Here is a 22962-nt window from a genome sequence, read left to right as displayed (position 1 = left end):
TTGAAGATAACAATATACATTTATTAGGGCTAAGTAAGACTTTTAAGTTTAAAATTAGTAACCAAAAATAGAAGGTGGCCTATAATTTGAGACGCACAATAGAAAGGTGGTCTATTTTGTGAGACGGAGAAAGTATATCATAATTCAACAAAAAGTAATAATAGTCTAATACTCTAATTGAAAATAACAAGTTTAACCATCAATTTCACTATTATAATAACAAAAAAATGCAAGTTAGTTATTATTACAAAAATTAAAAATTTGGATTAAATTATAATAAATTATAGAAATTTGGATTTTTTTCACCATTAGTCCAAATATAAACTACTACTTATTGTATACACACTGTCCATTAACCCTTCAACGTATACAAAAGGAAACATATATATAACATACTTTTTAATTTTTAATTTTATTTTACAGGGACATAAATCGAACTGTAGGATAAGTTTTATATATGAAAAGCAATAAACATTTTTTTAAAAAATCGCAATTGATATGAAAAGCACTAATCATTTTAAAAATCTTTCTAATTTGTTACGAAAAGCATGAGAAATTATTATATAAAATTAATATACTGTATGTGCAACATCATATATATCGGTGATTAGTAACGGATTATTTGTGATTGGTAAATAATTATTTGGCAAGTCCATTTCTTGGTTGGATTGTTTCTCGAATTACTGATCACATCGCAGGTTGAGCTGGGGAATTTTTTTTTTTTTTTAAACTAGCCCTGGTCCATGGCTACGCTTGCTAACCCGATTTATATGGCTCGAATTAAATAGTACTCTCATGTCTGTAAATGGCTATATCAAATACTTATCAAATAATCCCTCCATTTAATAGACTTTTACTAATTACTCGTCTCTCTTAATTGTTTCAATCTTTTATTGAATTTATAAGGTTCTAGTTAAAGTTCAAGGCATATTTTTGATTCTAGAGAATTAAGAGGCATTTTTTTTAATATTACATCACAATGGAAAATTGTAAATTTACATCAAGAAGTAAATATATGAAAATTAAGCAGTAAACATTTGAATTTATTATATCTCTATCTATATCTACAATCTATATCTACACTATATTAAATTTTGTAATCTAAATTAAATTTATTATTGATATTTTGATAAGTGTATTAACCACAAATTGCCAAGAATTTAAAATAAAGAGGTATATAGTTCATTAATTTTAAAGACAATCAAGGAAAAAACATGAATGCAGACAACAAAAATACAAAAGAACTTTGCATTCAAATTAATAAAGCCCATAAATCTGAACTTAATTTCAACATATTCATAAAGTAGATTTTACTAATGGTGTCCATCAATTGCCAATTCACCATCATTAAATGGTTTAGCAGTCGGCAACAGAATTTGTAACTCCTTTACAAATCTTTCCATTACTTGGGCAGGCAAGCATATTGGCACTACAAATCCATTTTCTCCTTTTCTATTCTCAAACGCTACAAAATGACTTATCAGGATAGGAAAGGATTTAGGAGGACCGCCGTATAAAGCTTTGCCCCATCCAAAATCTACCTCTCTAGATCCTAAATTTCTCACATCTGATATCACATACGCACCCTCCACCGGAAAGAGAGGTCGACCCTTAATCACTAGCGTATCAGCTGTCGATTGCACGTACTCTCTAGTCATCTCTGTTTTCGCCTTTCTAATTAATTCCAGTGCGTAACTTACAGGATTTTTTATAAAAAAATCGGAAGCTTACGGAGCGATGGTGAACCCTAACCCTAGGGCAGTGCAACCTACCTACGACATTGATTTTCCGTCCAAATTCCATGGCAAGGATCAGTTTACAAAGGATTTTCGACAAGGGCAGATAGATAATGGCTTGAAGGGAGTCTCTGTAGAGAATTCACGTACGATTTATTTTGAAAACTTTCCACGATCATGGAGATTTTCAGACTTGGAGAAAGCCTTTGCCAAATATCATGTATTTGGTAGGGTTACCTTGGCAAAAAAACTTACGAAGAGGAATTGGAGCTTTGGATTTTTTCATCCGAATAATGGTTTGAACATTGATTGGGTGTTGTCACAATTGAACATGATAATTATTGGGCGTTTTCGTTTGCGTGCCTTTCGATCTCGTTTTCCTGCTGTGTCTCAGAAGGAGAAACAGGATGCTACTAGAACCATTATGCAGAAGAACTTACCAAAGACTATTGCTAATCCTGCGTTGAGAGATAAGAGATTATATGCAGCAGTTACGTCGGGATGTTCAGTTGCTGTGGATACTCATCAGATGATGGTGAAGGAGGTGAAGGAGGTGAAATTGTCTCTGAATCATGCTCGGGTTCGGATTGATAATAGCGACTGGTTAGAAAGGTCAGTGGTGGCTAGGGCAAACTCGGTTCAATCAATTTTGGAAGCTAAGAAATATCTAGCATCTAAAGAAATTGATTTTGATCATGTTTCGATAATGGGGGGGAATTTGATTCTTATCTCTTTTGATTCAAATTTGGAGGCATTGGAATTCCTTGATTGCAAATCAAAGTTGTTGGAGGATTACTTTCAGGGATTCTATAAGGCGGAGGATTTTCATACCCCTACACTTCGGATGACTTGGATTTCAGCTTCGGGGATACCGCTATCTTTTTGGAGCGAGGACACTTTTGTTGAAATTGGTAATCTCTTTGGAGAAACCATTAAAGTTCATCCTTTGGTGTATGTGAAGGATCGTTTAGATACGGGGTCAGTGCTTATTACGACATCGAATGGATGGATCAATGAAACAGTTAGCTTGGTGCTTGGGGAGTTTAGGTTTTCTGTTCATGTTTTTGACATTGATCAGCCGGTTTATTTCAATGAACACGAGAACTATATTTCTGACTTAGAAAGAGATTCTGTTGAGGAGTATGGGAGAGGGCTGTCTGATTTTCAATCTTCTCCAGAAGCCAGTTTTCAAGTTGAGAACTCTGTTGTCAGTCTGAAACACTCAGTGAGGCACAACAGCTCGGGTTTAACAAAAAATGGAAAATCTTCTTCGCTGCCAGCAAAGTTCTCAGGTCCGGTTATGCAGCAGGAGACGACGTATGTATCACTACCATCGGTAAGACATCAGGATCCAGCAGATTCGGTTCAGACTGATGGGAATAGTCAACTGCAATTTTTAAAATATGGTGATACTGTTAATGATGAGAACCAGCTGGAAGGAAACTCAAAAGGACAGGCTATCGCAGCTAATTTATCTCAGTTGTCTATGAGAAAGTTATGCAGGCCGGTAAAGAAAATTAATTACAAAGGAAGCTTGCAAACTGCTTCAGGGTCTCAGTTTGAATCAGAAAATGAGATGTCAGATGGAGATTTTCAGAACATGAACCGAATTTTTAATGAAGAGAATAGATTTTCTGTTTTGAATGCGCAGGATGAGGCAACTAAAACATGGGATATCGGGAATGTGATCGGAGTTTTACCGGCGAAAGATAAGGATTTAACTATTGCGAGGTTGGTAACTAATATTACCAAGGATAGAGAACAGGTGAATTCTTGAATTGGTTCTCTTGCAAGGTTTTTTATCTTTTTAATGTCTATGCCTCTTAAATTTATCTCCTGGAATTGTAGAGGTGGTTTGTTGAATTCTAGGAAACAGAAATTTATTCGTGACATGGTTTCTACTAATAAATTGTCTTTCATGGGGTTAGTGGAGTCGAAGAAGGAGCTGATTGATGTTTTTCTTGTTAGAAAATTATGGCCGAATTTGGATTTTGATTTTGCTTTTGTCCCGTCTTGTGGTGCCTCTGGGGGTCTTTTGCTTATTTGGAATACTGTTTTGATGAAGAATGTGGTGGTTAACAAAGGAAATCGTTGGATTTCAATTGATTTTCCTTTTCAACAATTTTTTATTAGGCATATTCTTATCTATGCGAGTAATGTGCCTGTAGAGCGTTCTGCTTTTTGGAGAGAATTGAGCTCTTTGTTGTCTTTTGGAGGAACTGTTATTGTTAGTGGTGATTTTAATGAAATTTTAAAACCGGAGGAACGTGTTAATTGTGTGGATTTCTCTCCTTCGATGTTGGAGTTAGTGGATTTTGTGAATAACTCGGAATTGTTGGATTTGCATTTACAAGGTAGATACTTTACTTGGCAAAATTCAGTTTCAAAATCGCGCATTGATAGATGTATGATTTCTGCGGATATGGGTACGTGTTGGCCAGACATGACGCTTACTGCTCTGCCTAGGGGTCAGTCTGACCATGTTCCAATATGCTTCAAGTCTGCAAAAACAGTTGACTGGGGTCCTAAACCGTTTAGGTCTGTTGATGCATGGTGGGATCATGATGATTTTGAGAATTTTATTATAGCAGCTTGGAGTAATTGTTCTTCTGTGAATATTGTTCATAATTTGAAAGATTTGCGCAAACATTTAAAGGATTGGAATCGAGATGTTTTTGGGGATCAAAACAAACGGATTAGTGAAATTACTGCAGAGATACACGGGAAAGAATTGGCTGCCGAAGTTGGGTTGCTGTCGACGGGCGAAGTTGATGATCTGGCTAACCTCAAGTCTGAGCTCTGGAAAGCAGAAAAAAGACTTGAATCTCTTTAGAGGCAAAAGTCAAGGTTGAAATGGAATTTAGTGGGTGACAGAAACACTAAATTTTTCCATAGTATTGCTTCTATGCATTATAGAAACAATACAATTTCTTTAGTGCAGGTTGGTGAAGTCGTTTATTCTGAGCCTAAAGACATTCGCTTTCACATCCGCTCTTTTTATAATTCTCTCTATTGCAAGTTGCCGTCGACTACCTTTTCTCTTGCACGCCTTGGTTTTTCACGTATGACTATAGATCAGGGGTTGGTTCTTACTCGGTCTTTTGAGGAAGATGAAATATTTCGAGCCCTTTGTTCTTGTAATGAGAAGAAAGCTCCAGGACCAGATGGGTTTAATTTCTACTTTTATAGGAGAGCCTGGCCTTTCCTGAAACCGGCTATTCTAGGTCTTTTTACTTCCTTCTATACTGATGTTACTTTGCCTCTAGGAATTAATTCTTCTTTTATGGTTTTGATTCCTAAAGTTCCAGGATCATCAAAAATCAAGGATTATCGACCTATCAGTCTAGTCAATGGTCTCTACAAGCTGCTATCTAAAGTGCTTTCTTTAAGATTGGCACCTTTGTTGTCCAATATTATCTCTGATAATCAGCATGCCTTTTTAAAAGGAAGGAGCATTTTGGAGTGCTCTATGATTGCCAATGAGCTGGTTCATAATGCTGTTAGAAGAAAAGATAAGTTACTTGTCTTAAAGCTTGATTTTCATAAGGCATTTGATAGTATTGACTGGGGATATCTTTTGTCTGTTATGGATTGTATGGGTTTTCCTCAAAAATGAATTGACTGGATGTCTTATTGTCTATCTACTGCTAGCACGTCGATTTTGGTGAATGGTAGTCCAGTTGATCCAATTAAGCTGCAGAGAGGTGTTCGTCAAGGTGATCCAATTTCTCCCTATTTGTTTGTTATTGCAGTGGAAGGACTGAAGTGTATTTTAGATAAGGCGACGGGCATGGGTCTATTCTCGGGCTATTGTTTTGATGAAAGCTGTGATCCTCTTTCTCTGCTGCAGTTTGTGGATGACACGTTGATTTATTTACCTTGTGATATGGGGTATCTACAAATTTTGACAAGACTACTTCGTTGTTTTGAGCTTATTTCAGGACTGAAAATTAACTTTCACAAAAGTTCAATTTTGGGAATTAATGTGAATGGAGCGGATTTGGAGTTAGCTTCGCAGTTGGTTGGTTGTAAAATTGGTTCTTTCCCAATTACGTACCTAGGTCTCCCTTTAGCGAGAAGGAATTTGTCTCAAGGTAGTTGGATTCATGTTGTGGAGAGATTTAAATCAAAACTGGCTCTATGGAAGGGTTCTCTTTTATCTCCGGCAGGCAGGTTAGTCCTTTTGAAATCTGTGCTCTTTAGTGTCCCGGTTTACTACATGTCAGTTTTTAGTATGCCTATCTCAGTCCAAAAAAACTTGGAGAGTTATATGAAACGTTTTCTTTGGAAAGGAGATGTGTCTTCTAGGGCATTATGTAAAATATCTTGGAAAGTTATTTGTAAGGATTTTGAGTTGGGTGGTTTGAATGTTGTTAATTTAAAAACTCGAAATCAAAGTTTGTTATTCAAGTGGATTTGGAAGTTGAGATTTTCAAACTTAAACTCTCTATGGTTTAAAGTTATTTCGAAATGTTCTTCCATCTTCAATTGGAATAATTTCTCTTTTGAGAATGGGAATTATCTCTCATTCATTTGGAAAGGCATAAGAAAATCTTGTTATAGAGATACTTTTGCGTGGAATGTGTTTATTTCGAATGTTAGTTATAAGGTGGGTGATGGATCTCGAATTGACTTATGGAGTGATAATTGGATGGGTTATGGAACCGCTTTTAATCTTTTCCCAAATCTTTATAATCTTTCAAATCAAAAGCATGTTGTTCTTAAACAAATTGATATTGAAGGATGGCGATGGAGACGTAGACTACGCAATGCGGAGTTGTTGATTGTCAATGATTTATTAGCTAAATTTAATGAGCTGAATTTTGTGGAGGGAAATACGGATGGTTTGTTGTGGAATTCGGTCAGCAAAATCTACTCGTCGTCTTCTTTTTGTCATATGATCTCAGCTGTAAAGGAGGCAATGAGTGTTAATGATGTGGGTATTCAGCAGCAAGCAGCTGCAGTGGTTTCTCTTCATCAAGCTCAGCCTGATTCTGTTCCTGTTCATGGCAGAAATCTGCAGCAGTCCGGTGTGTCTTCTGTGCCGCAGGTTCATGTCCAGTCCACGGTTTTTTCTGCTTCTAGGCGTAATATGCAGGTCAGAAATGGGGTCCTCTGGGTTTGGCAGCAGCAGCAGTTAAGGGAAGCAACAGGGACAATTCGGCAGCAAGTTTGGAACGGCGCTGATCGTGTCTTGCGGGTAGCTTCGCCAACTCCGGTAGGTATGTTTGACAAACTTTGGAAGTCTTTTGCACCTCCCCGTATCAAATTTTTCAAATGGACGCCTTTGCATGGAAGAGTTCCTTCTAGAGAATTCTTAGCTATTCGGAGAATTATTGATATGGATAATGCAGGATGTTGTTTTTGTTCTAGCATAGAAACTCAAGATCATTTATTTATGCATTGTGATTTTGCTCGCTTGGTTTGGGATGGAGTATTTACTAAGATCGGGTTCGTGTGGGTTATGCCAAATTCTCTTGAAGATTTTTATAGGCAATGGCTAAATCTCGTTTCAAGAGGAAGCTACAAGAAGTTATGGGAAGTCTTGTGGATTATTCTGATATGGGAGATCTGGAACTGCAGAAATAAGAAGATTTTTCAGAATAAGTTCACTTTGGTTGAAGAAGTTATTTATGGTAGTTTTATTAAGTCCGTTTTCTATTTCACTAGTTGTTTTACTTCGTTACCTTATTCGGGAATAGACTTTTTTAGAAGTCCGGATTGTATTTTGTTGGGATAATTTTTTGCTAATCTCACTTAATCGTAGCCTTTAGTGTGCAACTAGTTTGCCACTTCTTGTGCGAAAGTTTTGTGTGATTTAGCTTTTGCCACTTCTTGTGGCCTTTTATAATATTATTATTCATCAAAAAAAAAACTTACAGGATTTTTTACGAGTTCTTTTGCAGTGGAAATTGCTACTGAAAGTATAAATCCATTGCCGTAGTACCCTTTTGGTATTAACTCGGGAGTAAATTTGTTGCGTATATTGTTAGGAAATAGCAATCGCATTTCTAGCAATGGGTTGGGTTGAAGCGCAATAGTTCGACACTTCCAAAGACATGCTGTTACAATTTCCATTGTAGTGCAACGAGGGATATGAAGAGGAGCGTAGCTTCGGAGAGTGGCTATTTCATTGGGGCCGAAAAAGAATGCTTGATGAACTAAGTCGTCAAGTGGAAATGGAGTTTTTGTGGTAAAATCATCATACTCTCTATGTATGCATGTTGTCATCGGTGGATTTCTCGCGCTAAGGACTTGTCTTTCCCATACGGGGAGGATAGAAGGGGAATGTTCCCCACGGGCTAATTCTCTGACTGCTGTCATAAATTGAACTATGCCAGGGTTATCAGCCATGGTATGATTCCGTCGGAGGGCAAAAACAAAACCACCGCACTTGAGGCGTGTCACCTGTCAATTAATATTGCACCAACCATTACTTATAGAAATTGAATTAGATGCGAACAATTAAGGAATACTAACAAGTACCTGAACAAGCAGTAAAGGGCAGTTTATGATTCCATTAGAGTCAGGTACATCGGAAAGGAATTCGTCTAGGAAGTGAAAAGGAGGTTGAAGTACGTTGCCGGAGTGTTCAAGCTCAAAATCGGCATCAGCCTCAATAAACCACACACCTTCACCGGTGCATTCCACAGTAAGCTTACGTTTAGGTCCTTCTCTAAGTCTTCCGGCAAATGGATAATAAAACACTAATGCTTTAGCAAGCGCCTCGCGGATCACCTTGACGGGGTCCTTTCCTTGTATGGAGGAGTCATGACGATAAATTTGTATCGCAGGAATATGGCAACGGAGACTTTCTTGGTCGTCAATGTCCGACAATGGCTTAAATTCATGAGGCGTGGGCTTTGACGGAGCAATGAGCTCAGGTTCACGCCTGTTAACCTTGAAAATTATGGAACTTGCAGGCGATTTCATGGCGCAGGTATGCTTAGACGTTGGATATAGATTTTACAAAATGTGGCATCTATTTTGTTGATTATATTTGTCCATATTAATTTGTAACATCCACGATTTTAGTGTTTGTACATATTCTTGATCCACAATAAAAGGTCTCGATATTTGGTATAATTGACACCTTTCTTGTATGTATGTATGTATATATACAAGGCTTGTACAGTTGTGCCAAAATCTACAACAACAACTGGAAATGAAATGTTGGACACTAAAAAGTAACATTAATCTTTTATTTCTTTTTCAAAAAGTAACACTAAATAACACATTTATATGATTCACTCTTACAGTGCAGAAGTAATAAAAATGGACTTGTTTGCACTACTAATCCTCTCCTCATTCTGTAACATACTATTCAGCTCATTTACAAAAATACCCATAGCTTGAGCTGGCAGGCAAATTGGGACCACAATCCCATCCTCACCCTTCTTATTTTTGAACGGTATATAAAAGCTTGCAACTCCGGGAATTGCTCCGACCCCACCTTTAGCTGGCCCGCCATAACCAGCCTTACCCCACCCAAAATCAACCTCTCCAAACCCTGCACGTGTCACATCCGACACTAGGTAACTCCTCACCACCGTGAAGTGGGGCCTACCTTTCACCACCATTAAATCCGCCACCGATCTCACATATTCCTCGCTTATATTTTCTTTAACTTTTCTTATCAATTCCAACGGATAACTAAGCGGATTCTTAGACAAATCCTCCGCCGTCGCCACCGCCACCGGGAAGACAAATCCGTTGCCGTAGTAACCGGCGGGTAACGGCGGATTAAATTTGCTCCGCGCATTGACGATGCAAATAATACGCATTTCCTCGGTTGGATCTGGATTAATTGCCATTGTTCGGCATTTCCAAAGACAGGCGGTTAATAGTTCGAAATTAGAGCAGCGGCGGAGATGAGGCGGGACTAGTCGTCGAAGAGCGGAGATTTCGGTCGGCCCGAAAAAGAATGATCGGTGAGCCATATCGTCGAGCGGTATTATTGTTCCCTTAGTGTCAGCTACCTCGTCGTACTCGCGGTGGACGCGTGTCACCTGAGGTGGATTTCGTGCGTTCAGAATTTGTCTTTCCCATACTGGAAGAACTGACGGAGCTTGTGCTCCACGCGCCATCTCTCCTACGGCTAACATGAATTGGACTAGACCGGGTGCGTCGCTCATGGTGTGGTTGAGACGGAGAGCGAAAATGAAACCACCGCAATTGAGGCGCGTTACCTGCTCAATTTAGACTATTTGATTAATAATTTGAACTGCAATTAGATGAACCATATACTACAAGTTTAGTTTTTTTTTTGGCTTAATTACTTAAAAACCACCCATCTTGTAACTTTTTTCATTTATACCATGACCTATGAAAATTTTCAATTGTACCCTATTTATGATTTTATATTTCATCACTACCTAATGAGTTGAATTGACCTATTTTCTTTTAAAAAAATTATTTAAATTAGTCCTTCATTTTTAAACTATATTCTAATAAAACGTTAATGTTAATCATTTATATATCTTGTTTTTAATATTTTTATATTTAAATTAATTAAATTATCAAAAAAATTATTCTTGGGGTACAAACGAAACATAAAAATCGAAAATAGGGTACAATTAAAAAATTTCATAGGTCGTGGTATAAATGAAAAAAAGTTACAAGCTGAGTGGTTTTTAAGTAATTAAGCCTTTTTTTATCAACTAAAAATTTAGTTAGAAAAACATATTTACATAATTTAGGATTGAAATTGAATTAAGATATCCAAAAGTAGATGAACTTGATAAACAAATGAGATTGTTATAATTATTTTTGTGGACTACTATTCGCAGTCATATTCAAAAATAAAAAACTGAATCCTCTCAACTCAACCTAAATCCGACTAAAACCCGAACGGATATATAATTAAAATATCAGAATATAGCCGAGATAGAGGATGGGAAAGCAAAGAGTCCCTATCAACTTTTTTTCTTTTTCAAAATGTTGATAGCATTTACAGGAGTGGAAACAATTATTGTTGTCCTAAATGTTATCAGAAATTAACAAATTAAGTTAGACAACATTTGTTGTCAAAAAGAGTCGTGCACAATATAATTTAAAATTCAACAATGACTTACAGGACTTGTAGAGTTTCTGTCTAAAGACTGTTTTTTTTTAAAATTAGTACAATAAATCTAGCTAATTGAAAAAAAATTAATATATAAAATTAATAAATACATCCTAAAAAAATTATGCCAGTTTTATTCAATACTATATCAATTTGTATTTTATTATTTTACCAAGTAGGCAATCTATTTTATATTTAGATATAATTTACTCGAACCGTAAAATTATTAGACTAAACTGACAAATATTTTTCAGATTATGTTATCAATTTTATCATAGCTATAGATATATAATTTCATTTGTCATACTATTAATTAATTCTACCAACGAGCTGTAACTCAAATGATAAGCAGTAAACTGTTAAGATTGTGCCATTGTGGATTCAATTCTTTCCACAATCGCTCCCCTCTCCTCGATTATATATCCAAAATAAAAATCAATTCTGTCTTCATGATATTGAAATTTGAAACCATGCATGTTTAATTCACATTGCAGTTTCTAATCAAATTTATATTAATGTAAAGATTTTTCGATATACCTGAATAAGCAACAAAGGAGAATTCAGCACACCACTGGAACCAGGAACATCAAAAAGAAGCTCATCCAAACAAGGAAATGGAGGCTGAAGAGCGTCACCAAATTGCTGCAGAGAAACATCAGCGTCGGCTTCAATAAACAACACACCTTCACCGTTACATTCCACCGTCAGCTTACGCTCCGGCAGCTCTTCTCTTAGCCGGCCGGCGAACGGATAGTAAAACACAAGCGTTTTAGCAAGTGCTTCACGAATTATCTTGACCGGGTCTTTTCCTTGCATGGAAGGATCGTGCCGATAAAATTGTATCACCGGAATGTGAAATCGGAGACCTTCTTGGTCATCGATGTCCGACAATGGCTTGAACTCGTGAGGGGTTGGGTTAGCCGGAGCGATCAGCTCAGGTTCACGCCGGTGAACCTTGAAGAGTAGTGAGGGGGATGATTGTGGTTGTGCCATGTTGTTCTATAAGGGTTATTATTAGGAGTTTGGTTGTTTTGTGTGAGACTACGTTGTTGATAATAGGTGTGTATTTATAGTGGAAACTGGAGAATTGACCGTTAACTTGAGTAGAAAGTTATCAGCTTTATTTATAGATTTAATTTGTTAATTAGTTATTGGTAAAATAACCTTGTACATCCATAATTTTAAACCGTTTTGAAAAAGGTATTCTTAAAATAAGAAATTTAACAGTCTCATATGTTAATTTTATAGACTGAGATAGTTATATATAGAATGTGTCTGGTTTTATATAAATTACTTACGTGAATTTACTTGATTAGTTCAGTTATAAAAAAATAAAAAACGTACAATTTAAAATTTGAAGTTAAAATTTTATCTTTTAATAAAAAAAATTACAAGTTTGAATAGAAAATTTGTCTAAATATGAATAATTGAGTCTGTTGAGTACATCAATGTACTATGTACAAAACAAATGTCCATAATTTTAAATAAATTGAAAATTTTGTACTCCCTCCGTCCCATAAAGATAGGCCGTTTGGACAAACACGAGAATTAAGAAAAAAGTAGTTAGATTAGTTAAAATTAGTTTATTTGTGTACTTTTCTATTTTTAGCCTTTAATATTTTTTTAAATAAATAAATAATATATTGATGACTAATTTTTGTATTGGTGTATGTTGCATTGGTATTAAAAATGACATTTAGTCCATATTGGAACATGAAGCAATTAATTAAGTTGAAAATAACAATGTACATTTATTAAGGGTAAGTAAGACTTTTAGGTTTAAAATTATTAACCAAAAATAAAAGGTGGCTTATAATTTGGGACGCCTAAAATAAAAAGGTGGCCTATTTTTGTGGGACGGAGGGAGTATATAATTATGGAAGTTCATTAAATTGATAGGTCATACTATATGAAAATTATTTTGCCTTAGTTATTTTTGAGAGTTTGGTAGGTTACATGTGAAGTTGCATACTCATTTCTTGGCTGCTATGACTATAATTACGCAAGTATCTTTGACTTGACTTGAATGCAAATGTTTCTTTATCTAACTCCAAGCATTAGGTTATTATAGAATTAGGTTATAACAATCGGTTGTTTATATTGTTTTTGCATTGGGATTCCCTCAAGTTTAAAATTTGAGGGAGTCATGTTCACGATCGAGGGGGTCATGTTCACGATTTACACCGTTCATTATAAAATGAACGGTATTAATTTGATTAAAATTGTGCTTTTTTGATTTACACCGTTCATTTTATAATGAATGGTATAAATTGTAAACATGACCCCTTCAAATTCAAAATAAATTTGAAGGAATCTCAATCCTTGTTTTTTTGGTCAGTAAGTTAATTTATATTTAAAATATGGACTTAATAGTAAAATAAATTTAAATTTTCATGGGTTATTATAATTTTAATTAAAAAAAGTATTTTTTATTAATGTTCTGATTCATCATTTTGTTGTAATTGTAATTATTTTTTATCAATTTAATTGTTCCGATTTTTAGTCGAATTTATAAATTAACTCCATAAATTAGCAAAATTGGTTTTTCACAATTTTAAAATTTTACTTTTAATTTTTTTTTTAAATCAAAAATAGCGTTAGAATATAATTCTAGATTCTCTACTTTTCTATGGTTGAAGCAAAAAAAACGAATTTAAAACTAAAAATGATCAAAAAATCTAAATAAATCTAATAGGAAAAATGGCTAAAAAGGAAAAAAAATTACATTTACATTGATCAATTGATAAAAGAAAAATTAATTTTTATTAGGTTAATTAGAAACTTATTAATTTTCCCGTAACTCCAATGTGAGTATCTCTAACACATTGAGTGAATTTTTTACTAAGTAATTGTCAAGTATATTTTTATAAATAATAGTGAAAAATCTAATAAAGACGATAGCATTATAAAAAAAAACACATTTCTGCTTCGTTAAACAAGGATTAATGTGATATTTTTCTGTAAACTATTTCATCTGGTTTTTTTATTTGTCCATCTAATTAATATTGTACTATATGTTGAGAAAATGTCACCTTTGTTTTAAATTTATAATCTCTCTGTTCTCTTTCAGATGCCCATTTTCCTTATTTTTTTGTCCAACAATGTTGTTCATTTCAATTTTCAATAACATTTTTTTAATATAATTCTATCAATGCTCTTTATTTTAATTAGTGGAGTTAAAAGAATATGACTTAAAATTTGAACTTTTAATATAGAGTATCAATGTAACATTATTTTGTCAATTATATATATACTAAATAATTTTTTAATATGTGTGTTTTGTTAAAAGTAGACAATTATAAAAAACAGAGGGAGTAGGTAGATATATTAATATAACTTAATTAGTCAATAAATATTTTATAAATTAAATCGTAATTATCAAAAAAAAAAATCAATCGTAGAGTCATTTATTAATAAAAAATAAATTTTAAAAAAATTATTTTAAAATTATAAAATAACAAATAATTGTAGACAAATATATTTGGCTAAGTTTACAAACCAAAAATAAAAACAAAATTTATTTTATCTAGAAATTTTAAATTTTTTGATATTCGTGTTTGTCTTGAATTAATTATTCCTTCCGGTCCATAATATTTGTCGAATTTGAGAATTTTTTTTTTCAAAGGTGGTAATCGACTCTTTAGAGTCTCAATTGTTAGTTTGTTAGTTACCGAGGCGTGGTTCGAACCCACAACTTCTTGATGCACTTAGAAATGCTTTAGCCATCTAAGTTAGACCCACATTGGCGAGAATTTTTTTTTGATCTATAATATTTGTCACTTTAACATATCAAAAGAACATTAACTGCTATTTTTTCAAGTTTGTGCTCAACTAATTTATTGAAAATTTGAAAGAACACAACAATACAAATAAAAAAATAGACATAAATATTAACAACACTACAACAAAAATGATCTTTTGTGTCGTAAAATAAATGTTACTTAATGCTAAAAAAACGTCATTTAAAGTTTATACCAACATTTTTCACAAATGTCATTAAAGTGTTACATTTGCCGGTGTCGTTAGGTGTTTAAATGACATTTAATACAAATGTTTGTAGCCATTTATAGCAACATTTAAAATATTTTATGTGACATGTACTAAATATTATTATATCAGTACCTATAGTAATATTTATAAAATGTTGCTACAAGTATTAATTTACTATTGAATGAACTATTTTTTATAACTTTTGTGAAATGTTACCAAAAGGTAAAGAAATTGATGTGTTGCAAAAGAGTAATCTAACAATTTTTAATAGACAAAATGTTATATTTAACAAAATCAATTGATAATAAAGACAGAGATATAAGAGAAGGACTATAAAATTACTATTCATTAATAATCCGAATACATATTTAGCAAGTCGAATACTCGTTTACATAATGACATTTAAATAATGACAATATCAAAATCACTAAAGAGATAAAATCTAATTCATAAAAATAAATCTTTTTCTTAATAATTACGCAGACTAAAAACTAAATTTCAATTCCGTGCACGAATCCCATTATATGTGATTATGTCCTGCAACAAAGTAAATAAAATATAAGAAGAAGAAAAAAGAATATTATGCTCTCAATCTTTATGCCATGCTACTCAAAAAAAAAAGCATCCCTTAAATGTAGTCATTGTATGATTGAAAATGAAAAAAAAAAGTTGATCAAAGAATAGTTCCATACCTTGCTCTGTAGATGCTTTGATAGCATTTATGTTTGCATATCCATTCAATTTGTACATATGAGAATTTGAGCTAAAACCTCCAACACATTAGATCAGTAAAGTTCATTTTCAAACAACAAAGCATTGCATATAAATATTTATAGTGCTCAATATAGAAGACAGCTTTAAATGCACCATCCTAAGCACTTGGTAACTAGCCTAATGCAGGAACTGAAAGAAGATAAAATGGTGAGCAAAATTATCCTCAAATAAAACATTAAACTACATAGAGCTTATAAAATTAGCAAATTAATATACATGATTTAAACGAAATGAGGTTGAGCAAACAAAGATAAACTGAAAAAAACTACAAATGATGGTTAGTTGCAACTACAAGGCATATATCATACAGGGATAAGTCTTCCATGAAATAGTTATAAGTGCCTCTTTTCCACTACAAAAAGTAGAAACAAAAAACATTCAAATTGTTTCGGAAGCAATAATACTAGACTTTTTAAGAAATAGAAAAGCCAAAATTAGCAAAGAGAACCTTATCTGATGTAAAGGCTAGCAAGTCTCTATAAAATTAGGAAATATCAATTAAGCATCTCGACATGCCCTACTAACACCTTTGCTCGCATCTGCATATGCACAACACAACAAGAACAAATACATATCAATTCCAATAAAAAGTTCCAATAAATCATGATTTCCATATTATCAGCTTCACTTATAGTAAAATTTGAGAATTTGAGAAATTGGTAGGAATTCCCATATAAGCTCTTCCAGCCATGATGCTATACACGACAATTTAACAGCACAACTTGACTCCTCATAAAAGTTGCCTACCTAAAAAGTCATTATAGAGAAAAAATTAAAATTAATGCTGGATAATTTATTTTTTTTAGTTTTCTCCGTTTTATCTTGGAAACAACAGTATTTTCAAAACAAATTAATCCAAGAACAAACAAGCCTCAGAATATAGTGAAATAATCTAACGAAACTAACTGGTTCAATAGCAATGGAAATTACGGCAACCGGTGGTGGTGGAAAAACAAACGTTGGCAGCGAATAAGGAGGAATGCTGAGACCAAGATCCGACCCGTGTCGCGCACCTGGCATGATGGGTGAGTCTGCCAGTAGAGATTTTTTGCATCCACAAGACTCGAATCCGAGACATTGCTTAAACGATATCGAACCGCTTACCATTTGGATCAATCCCCCCCAATTGATAGTCTAAAATTCTATTTTGTATACATCTGGAAAAACAAAATGAGAAAGGAAAGAGTTATTTTGAGATGATGTTCAACTATTATTAGTCTATATAGTCAACGCTTCCATTGATAGCGAGTCCATTGAGAAAGTGGAAATTCAATTACAGATGTTGATTTTCTTTCTTTTGACTTACAATAGCAACTTCCATTAACTTACTTTTAACAACTCTATTCAAAACTCTATAAATTCAAGAGAAACTATCAAGAATTTCCTTCGGTTTTTTATTTTATAGCAATTTCTAAGCAGCAGCCAGGTTGATTATAATAGTCGCATTGAAAATAAGTTAATGGCCACTCCACTATAGATTTATAAAGCTTTCCTTTATTTATTCATTATACTCCTTTCCTTACAAAATATTTATCGCATTTAAAATATTTTTTTTAAAATTTATAATATTTGTCATATTAAAATTTTAAAAAATTTTAATTGCTAATTTTTCTAAATTTATCTCTAATAATAAATAACTTGATAGAAATAGAAGGATTAGTCAAACACAAAACTAGTTTAATTAATATGAACAATTTAATAAAATATTAATTAAGACACGTTTATTAGTTTTTTTAATATATGTGAAATGGCTAAATGTGACAAATATTATGGACCGGAGGAAATAATTAGTTCAATTACATAAGTATAATTTTTTTTATTGTTTTTGTCTTGTATTAGTTCAATTACATGACTAATTCAATTACATAAGTATAAGTTTATTTATTGTTTTTGCTTATTTTTTATTCTTTAAATGTGAATTTGACATGAAATTTCAGTAATTATAATAAAATTAAGGCCTAATCACTCAAAAACCCCTCACCTTTAAACTTTTTTTCAATTCCACCCCGACGTTGAAAATTTGTCAATTTTACCCACTTTTGAATTTTCCGTTTTCAATTGTACCCCAATATTTTAATTTTTGTTAATTTTTTTACTTAAATAATGAAATCATTCAATTAATTAAGTCTAAACATGAAATTAAATTCTTTTTTATTCAAAAAAGTACAAATAAGTCCTTTATTTTTAAAAACTAACTAAAAACCATAATCAAATTAACACTAATTTAAATTTTTAATTAATTTAACTAAATTTAAATAAATTTTACAAATATACAATTAATATATGCGAGACATGGAGAATGTTTTAAACAATTTTTCAAACACAAAAGACGTTAATTTAATTTTTCAGGGTACAATTGAAACACAAAAATAGGATAAAATTGACAAATTTTCAACGTCAAGGTATGATTGAAAAGGGGCTAAAAGGTCGGAGTTTTTTTAAGACATTAGGCCTAAAATCAACTACCCAAAACTTGTTCTTTCTATTTAAATTTTAACCATTGTGTGACCAACTTGTGTTTTTTTATCAATTTCACTTTGCAAGTTCTTCATCATATGCTTCAACTACCCCAAAAATTAATTAATTATATCGGGTCATTAGATATTCTTATCATGCACTAATTAATACAAATTTTGTACTCCTATTAAAAATAAATGTGTGCTTTTCAACTTAACATTAAAGAAGAAAATGTTTTTTAGCAGAAACTATAAAATTTTATATAACCACTGATATACTCCGATGAGAAAAAATACTAGTACATTATTTTGAATTCTTCATCTTCATTTGAATGGTGTTTAAATGGTGTTTGATTTAATTTAAATACTCTAAAAATCAATAAAGTTGAATATAAAATTCTTGAGTATTATACATGTAAAAAAATAAGTTAATTAGGGAACTCAAGTTCCATGCACAACTCAAGACTTGAAGACCAATGACTAGTCTTTGGTAGTCGATGTTCATGGAAATTGGCACGAACCTGTAAACTGAAAATCCATGTAAATTGACATATTGAGCAACTAATTTTTTTTGATGAATAAACAGAAACAAATAATTAAATAAAATATCATTTTGAGCAATCAATAGTAATAAACATTCTTTTTGATTTTTCAAAACTAATTAGATTTGAAATATACAATTGCATTTTTATTAAGTGGGTATTTAATTCAGTTGTAATGTACGTGGTCATGAGAAATTTTTAAATAGACTTAGTCCACCACGTCATCTATTGATTAAGCCTATCATATTATAACACGTCATTAAAATAATGGTAATTTTATAATATTTATTTAAATGTGTAAATAAATAATAAACGAATTTATAAAATTGCCATCATCTTAACAATGTATCATAATTTAATAGGTTTAGTCATAAGAATTTCTCCGTGGTCAGACAAAAGCTTTTTGACTTCCAACTATTTAGCTGTTTGGTAAAGGTAATGCAAGTGCGCCTGTTACCTTTTTTTAATCTCAACCTATTGGTAATTTGAAAATTTCTATTTTTTTAAAAAAAAATCAACAACTATTGATAGTTGTTTTAATTTTGTTAATTATTTAATAAAACTATATATAATAAAATACATTATTTATATAATATCTAAATTCATTTAAATTATTTTATAATGAACTAATTATTTATAAATTATATAAAAAAAATTATAATATAGTGGCTATAATTGATTAATCTTTTAACTAAGTTTTCTTTTATGAATATCTTTTAACTAAGTTAAAAAATAATTAAATTTTTCTATTAAATAATTTTAAATTAAAAGTCCTTTTAAAAAAAAAATTAATTCTAATTATTTTTTACTAAATCTAATTTGATTTTTTATTGTGTAAGAAATAAAAAGTAACTATACATTAAGCACCAGTAAATTGAAATGTTGGATCTCCCAAACGAAACCTGCATAACTTCCAGATTTTGAGTATATAAAAAAATAATTAAATTTGACAAACCTTGCATTGCATGTATCATGGATTTGCTGAGGCAGTGTCTTATTTTTTTTTTTTTGGTAAGCCCATCCGGTTTCCAAGGCTTCGCCCTGACTAATCCGGATCCGACCCGTGTCGCGCACCTGGCATGGTGGGTGAGTCTTCCAGTGGGAATTTTCTGCATTCACAAGGACTCGAACCCGAGACCTTGCTTAAGCGATACCAAGCCGCTTACCACTTGGACCAACTCCCATTGGTTAGGCAGTGTCTTATTTTCACATTACAACTAATGCTCTTTTGAAGCCATTCGAATTAATGTACTGCTGCCATCAACTACTCATTGGACTTTAGTTGAATGGTGGAACATGAGTTCCGAAGTTTGAGTTATAGTACATTCACACAATGTTTTTAAAACCAGACTTAGAGTCTGAAACTGCTTCATTGGGAGTTCGTGGTTCGGCCGGTTCAACCGGATTAATTCTGATTTTTTAATTTTAATAAATATAAATTATTTAAAAAAATATGATAAAATATTTAAATAAAATTATTTTTTAAATTTTATCTTGTAAAATATAATTATAAATAATTGGTGTTTAAGAGTATATGGAATATATAATTACTATGTCTGAGAGAAGTTTTTTATTTGAATAATAACAATTATTAAAATTATACAATCAAAGTTTATAAATAAAAAATATAGTAACATATGTAAATAAAATTAATAATATTATGAAATATAATTATTATTGATCAATAATTAAAAGTATATTGAATAATTATACTGTATGAGAAAAATAATAATATTTTTAAAACTTTCATAAATAATAATTGTTAAATTAAGTGGTCGAATTTAATAAATAAAAAGCTTGATAATATATTTAAATGAAAAATAATTATTAAATTTTATTTTGTGAAATATAATAATAATAATAATAATAATAATAATTAATATTTTAAAAGTATATAGAATAATTAATGTGGGTTAGAGAGAGAACAAAGTGCGTTGTGTATAAGAGAGAAAGACAGTGAGTTAGGTATATTATAAAAAAAATTGTGTTGTGTATAAAAGAGATAAAAAAAAGGGTTAAAGTCACTATATATAGGGGTGTGGATTCGGTTTTTTAGTTTGGTTCAGAAGGTTTATCAAAACTAATCGGTTTTTAAAAAAATTAAAAACCGGAACTTTGACAAAAAATTGGTTAAGTTCGGTTTTTGGTTTTTGATTTTACCGAAATAGGAAAATAATACATTTTTTGGAATTTTACTCATAAAAAATAAAACAATAGAAAATTTAAATTTAAAATTCAAATCTAAGTTAAATTGTAATGTCTTATACACTATAATATTTAAATATGAAAGAAATTAGTATTATTTTTTAACAATATTAGTAATTTTTTTGGTCTTTAAAGCTTAAAACCGAATCAAACTGGAATGTATGAAAAAAATCATAATTTTAAAACTGAACCGGCTATTTTTTGTTCGGTTTGATTTTTGCATACTCCTACATATAGCACAACCTTTCGCATTTTTTCCGATTTAAGCACAAACTATAAAACGTCTCAACTAATAGAATAGCCTTTCATTATGTGGCATATATAGTATAAATGTATAAAACGACGTCGTTTTGGTAATTCACACGGCAAAAAATGACGTCATGTTTATAAGAAGTAAAGCATAAAATACATATCGGGCAATAGAATGAGAAGTTTAAAAAGGTTGTGTTAAAAGATGAGACAAATTGTAGTTGATGTTTAAAATGAAAAAAATAAGGAAGGTCTTCTTATATGGTGACATTAACTCAAAAAAAAAAGAGCAAATAGGTGAAGGGAACCATGTGTGAAAAGAGCTACATAGGTGTTTTTTTGGATAAAAGGTAACTTTTAGACCAATATTTTCAAAAATTGAATTTGTTCGGTTTTGGTAAAAACCCGGGTTTACCTATTCAACCCGAATTTATCGGTTCAATTTTTTGACCGTTTTAACTTTGATATCTAATCAGATCTGACAGATGACCTGTTCCTAGTAACGCAATCTGAGCGGTCGAGCCAATTTGATTTTAAAAACACTGCATTTACATATGTGAAATATCTTTTGGATATGTATTTTAAATATTTCTTGGGGATATATGAAACAATATGCTTCAGCATAGGAGCCAAATATATCAGAACCCATCCCAACAATATTTCCAACCTGGGTCTGTTCTTCAAGAACACGGCGCCGCCGCCGTGTTCTTGAGAGAACAGCGCCGCCGTCTGTTCTTCCGAGAACAGATCGCTGTTCTCTCAAAGAACAACATCTGTTCTTGAGAGAATAGATCGGCGAGGAGGAGCTCCTCCTGGCCGGAAATTAGAATTTTATTTTTTGAGAAAAAAATCTAAAAGGGTCCCTAGGTTAATTATAATTAACTAGTATTTAAATATAATTTATTACAGTAATTTATGACTAATTAGGTATTCACTCTCTAATTAAGGTGTCACGTCAGCATTGGGGTGTTTTTGTACCGGTCTTAACAAGTTCAGGATAAAAGTGATCCGGTTTTACTAATTTGAACGTTTTTGACACTTTGTGATAAGTTGAGGGGGTAAATTGGCTTAATGCATTTAATTTTTGAATTTGCACAGTTTAATCTATTTAACCTCTTATTTTCTTGGGTAATCTATTAAACGTTTGAACTTTTTTTTTCCCGTTCAATTTAACCTTTGAAATATAGGGTGAGCAATAATTGCTCTAAACATGACAAAATTATACTGATATGTATTATGACTTAATGTGTTAATTAACTTCTGAATTTTTATATTTTCACTTATTCGCCCCATGAATTACTAATTTAATTTATTGCACCTAGGAACTTTGATTCATTACTAATTTAACCTCAATTTTTCATGTTCTATAATTTATATAAGTTTTTATGATGAATACGAAATTAGTTAACTATCATTTTCATTTTTTTTTCTTTCTCCCTCAATCAAAAGTTAAATTCTTCATTATTATTTACCACTGTTATCACATAATAATTGTACTCTCCACCATTTTAAACACTTATATACTATTTTTTTTAATCTTTTTATGCTTTCTTTCTTTGTCAAATCTGTTTAATTGAAATGTTTCTTCGGATTTAATATGAGAATATAGTAGTAGGAAACAAAATCGAGAAATACAATAAGAAAAAAAGTACAATTTCATTGTTATTGTCTTTACTACACCGAGATGCAGTAGAGCATGATAATGGCCATTCAAAACTAACGATAAACAATAACAGTAGCATATCACTATGAATGTTAAAACAATACTAAATATTTAGATTCATACTTCATAATCTAAATAATGCATTAAACCAACCTAAATTAGCAGTTCATACTTCACAATCTAAATTTTACATTTGTATCTTTCTGAGAAAACATAATTTGAATCGAAAGAAAGACCTCTGCACTATGCTGCATGGAAATATGAACACTGAAACGGAAAAAGC

General features: G+C 31.8%; 2 protein-coding genes across 2 annotated transcripts; both read right to left on the bottom strand.

Moving 5' to 3' along the window:
- Nucleotides 1–1211: 1211 nt before the first annotated feature.
- Nucleotides 1212–8827, bottom strand: LOC126671765 (benzyl alcohol O-benzoyltransferase-like). The gene is made up of 4 exons (XM_050365569.2): nt 8223–8827; nt 7617–8144; nt 2971–2975; nt 1212–1695 (listed from the first exon to the last, which is right to left on the bottom strand). Exons 1-4 carry the CDS (start codon nt 8667–8669, stop codon nt 1314–1316), a joined length of 1362 nt encoding a protein of 453 aa, XP_050221526.1. The 5' UTR covers nt 8670–8827; the 3' UTR covers nt 1212–1313.
- Nucleotides 8828–8917: 90 nt separating this feature from the next.
- On the bottom strand, nt 8918–11860 carry LOC126671758 (benzyl alcohol O-benzoyltransferase-like). Its single transcript, XM_050365561.2, has 2 exons — nt 11338–11860; nt 8918–9925 (listed from the first exon to the last, which is right to left on the bottom strand). Exons 1-2 carry the CDS (start codon nt 11791–11793, stop codon nt 8990–8992), a joined length of 1392 nt encoding a protein of 463 aa, XP_050221518.1. The 5' UTR covers nt 11794–11860; the 3' UTR covers nt 8918–8989.
- Nucleotides 11861–22962: the final 11102 nt, after the last annotated feature.

Source organism: Mercurialis annua, linkage group LG3 (assembly GCF_937616625.2).
Source record: "Mercurialis annua linkage group LG3, ddMerAnnu1.2, whole genome shotgun sequence".
Lineage (NCBI taxonomy): Eukaryota > Viridiplantae > Streptophyta > Magnoliopsida > Malpighiales > Euphorbiaceae > Mercurialis > Mercurialis annua.
This window is presented reverse-complemented; position numbering and strand designations above follow the sequence as displayed.